The sequence below is a fragment of the Orycteropus afer genome, unplaced genomic scaffold (assembly GCF_000298275.1).
Source record: "Orycteropus afer afer isolate SDZICR_OR568_19922 unplaced genomic scaffold, OryAfe1.0 scaffold00036, whole genome shotgun sequence".
In the NCBI taxonomy this organism is placed as follows: domain Eukaryota; kingdom Metazoa; phylum Chordata; class Mammalia; order Tubulidentata; family Orycteropodidae; genus Orycteropus; species Orycteropus afer.
The window spans coordinates 17,239,054-17,242,865 of record NW_006921623.1 but is presented as its reverse complement, the minus strand read 5'-3'; the positions used below and the strand labels follow the sequence as shown (position 1 = coordinate 17,242,865).

At 44.3% G+C, this 3,812-nt stretch overlaps 1 protein-coding gene across 1 annotated transcript in view; it reads right to left on the bottom strand.

Annotated features, from left to right (window-relative positions):
- Window positions 1-3,594, bottom strand: part of POGLUT3 (protein O-glucosyltransferase 3) — a 50,349-nt gene extending 46,755 nt beyond the window's left edge. Inside the window, exon 1 of the mRNA XM_007936577.1 lies at window positions 3,396-3,594. Coding sequence (XP_007934768.1) covers window positions 3,396-3,594 — 199 coding nt within the window. The remainder of the gene's footprint in view (window positions 1-3,395) is intronic.
- Between the last annotated feature and the right edge of the window lie 218 nt (window positions 3,595-3,812).

Genomic DNA, 3,812 nt, shown 5'->3' with positions numbered 1-3,812 from the left:
TCTTCTGTGTCTGTGTTAATTGGTTTCCCTTTTCTTTGTTGAAGAGCGTCTGTGCAGTCCTTGTGCCTAGTCCGCCATCTTGCCGGAACCCTCCGTATATAGTTTTTGTTGCTAGTTGCCATTGAGTAAATTCTGACTCACGACAATCCTATGTGTGCAGAGTAGAAATGCTGCATTGGGTTTTCAAGTCTGTGGCCTTTTGGAAGCAGATCTCCAGGCCTATCTACTCTCTGGGTATGTTCGAACCACCAACCTTTGAGCTAGTAATCAAGTGCTTAACCATTTGAGCCACTGATGGACAATATATAAATCTTCAAGTCATTGTAAGTCATATATCACTTGGATTTTAATTGATGGCCTTTAATATATATCACCTTCACTCATCTGTCAGTTTGTCATACTGTGGTGTGTTGTGTTTTGTTACGATACTGAAAGCTATGTCACTGGTATTTGAAATACCAGTTGGGTCACCCACAGTGGATGGATTTCAGTGGTGCTTTCAGACTAAGACAGATAGGAAAAAAGGCCTGGTGATCTACTTCCAAAAATTAGCCAATGAAAACTCTATATAGATCACAACAGAATACTGTCCAATATAGCACTGGAAGAAGAGCCAATGAGGTTGGAAGACACTCAAAACATGCAGTGGCCACAAGAATGAATTCAAGCATACCAATTACCATGAAGATGGTGCAAGCCCTGGCATCGTTTTGTTGTTGTACATAGGGTCACCATGAGTCAAAACAGATTGGTCCACAACTAACAACAACATACATCAGGGGTTGGCAAACTTTGGTCAATCCAGCTCAGAGCCTGTTTCTGTAAGACCAATGAATTAAGAAAGGTTTTAATATTTTTAAATGGTTTAAAAATAAAAACAAAAGAGTAATATTTTGTGACCCATGAAAATTATATGAAATCCAAATTTAAGTGTCCGTAAGTATGATTTTATTGGAACACAGACATGCTCATTTGTTTACATACTATCTATGGCTAAAGGGCAGATTGAAAAATTGTAACAGAGGCTGTATGACCCTCAAAGCCTATATTATTTATTATCTGACTCTTAAAGAAAAAGTTCGCCAAATCCTGGTATACACTCATGAGTCCCTGCTAAGAGAGTCAGAATTATTGCATATGAAACCAGCTGGCTTAGGATTTAGGGTCTATTTGGTAGACAGGTTATCAATCTGATGATCAAAACAACTTTAGGAGAGGTGTTCTAAATCAAATGCAGACATAAGCCACTGAGATGGTTAAGGAAGAGGCAGGTTATTGACATTGCTCAGCTCAAAACTCTCCAGTGGCTCTCCTTTATCCAGTTCTAAAATTCTTTGCTTGGCATTTAAGGCCCTTGAGGATTTTTGGCTACACTCCTTTATGCTTGGATGTTTAATTACTACATTTTTATGTAAATAATGCATTCTATAGTTTGAGAACCACATGACCTCCTGGTGTGTTAGGTTCCTATGAGTGCTGTGCACAATACACGTTTGCACATTATTTATGTGGGTGTGTTACATGTGAAAAAATACGATACTTATTTTCCTAAATACCATGCTCTTGTGCCTTTTGTCTTTGTACATGCTGGTACTTCCACCTGTGTGCCTACCTAGCAAACCCTCTCATCTTTCAAATCTAAGCCCTTAAAATCTTCCCAACTGTCCTAGGAAGAGTCTGTGGTTCTTCCCCTATCTACTGCATTCTGTACCTACCTTCATTATAGCAATTTTCTTACACAGTGGTTAGTTATTTGCATGCCTGTTTTCCCAACAGACTATAAGTTCCTTGACGGGCAGGCATTGTCTTTTTGTCCCTGTAACCCCAGCAGAATACCAGACTCATAGCAAGTAGACAGCCAGGAAGTATTTGTCAAGTGAATGAAATAAATAAATAATTACACAACAACTGGTCTCCAGTCATCCGGAACAACAAGGTAGGAGTCAGGAATAGAAGGAAGATACAGACTGTGTGGTTAATTGCCTCCATGAACAACTGCCTCCTGTGCCATGACACGGAAGAATTGGATGGTGCCCAGCTACCATTGCTGAACATTTTGAGCAAAGATTCTGTGGGAGAATTCTGATCAAAGGGGGGTAAATGCAGAACATAATTTCAAATTCTCATGAACTGAAGACTTTCTGGAGCCATGAAGGGTGGATGAACCCCTGAAACTATAACCCTGAGATAATCTTTAAACCTTAAACCAAAAATATCCCCTGGAGTCATCTGAAAACCAAACAACAGTTTAGCTTAATAAGTGAAAAAAATGTCTGCCTTGAGCATTATGCTCTTGTAAAATCAAATTAACAACAGCAACTTCAAAGTTCAGATAGGCACCTTAGGGGCCAGTGAGTTTATGTTAATGAGGGAGGAACAATCAGAAAAGGAGGGTGAGAATGGTTACACAATTCAATGTCACTAAGTAGTAGTGCATGTAGAAACTGCAGAATTGGTATATGTTTTGCTGTGTATATTCTCAACAACAAAAAAATAAAATCTAGAAAAAAAATTATTGAATCTAAAAGTGAATTATGTTTGGCTCCTAAATTGTTTGTTATGCCCACACTCCCCAACCCTAAGCTGAGGCCCACTTCAAGCAGTTAAGTGAAGTTCCCAGTTCCAACCGCAAAAAAGGCACAAGGTTATTCTGACTGTCTCTTACCGATAAAACAGGGTGAGCCCGCTGAGGCTGTAAACAGACATAAATGAGCAGCCTGACTGGCAACAACTTGAAACCAGCAGGACAGGTTGTAAAAAGTTGCAAAAGAGACCTTGAGAGGATTGGGCAGAAGGGATTCTGGGCAACATCCATCCTGGTGGAGGGAAAAACCTAATGTCTTCCAGTGAGTTTCATTAATTCCTGTAATCAGGTTCCAAGAACTCAAAAGTATAAGAAAACACAAATCTAGTAGGCAAACCTGTCCACTATTCGAACATTTCCTTTGTAAGAGTGAGCTGTTTCAAATTGATCAGGCCCGAACATTCTTCTCCGGATTAATGACTCATCACATTAAGACACTCCTGCAAGTTGTAACATTTCAAGCAACTAAGTCAGAGCTGGATAATCCATCTCCAACAAATGACCCACACAGAGTTAATTAACACCCTAGGCGCCATCCCTTGGGGACTTCAGTTAACCAAGCAAGTTAAAGTGGAAGGGCTCTTGGGGTTCATTCATTCAGTCAACAAACTTTCGTTACGCCGGCCCTTTGTGTTATAAGATAGAGGAAGTGACTAGACCCGAGCAAGGGGGAATACACGCGGGGAGGAAGGACGCCACACAGGCGTGGCGCAGGGCGCGGGCAGATTCCCAAAGGAGAGGTAGCGGCGAGGACGCGCGGCGGCGAACCGAAAGGCAGCAGGGAGGGGGGTAGGCCCGAGGCTGAAGCTACCTGTGGGCGAGCGAGTGAGGTTTTGGCCCTCCGAGTTGACTGCCTGCAGGTAGAAATAACGCACAGGCAGAACGACGTCCGCCTGCAGCCCTGGTCCCCACACCAGGCTCCGCGGTGCGCTCACCGGCAGCTCGGGGGTTCCCGCGGCCACAAGCAGGACGAGGTGCAGCGGCAGCAAGGCCCGGGGGAGGCGATGCATGGTCGCCCGGGCCTCTGAGGTCCGGCTTTGTGGTGGTGAGTGGGGACCCCGAGCGACGCGGGTCGGGGCTGAGGCCCACCGGGGGGCGGTCCTGTCGGCCACCGCCTGCCGTCCCGCCCCCCGGCCTCTGTAGGCCAGAACGCGAGGAAACACGGCCTGGCATACTGCGGAGCCGGAGCACTGGAAACACGCCTCTGCCTCTAGCCAGGAAGGTCATA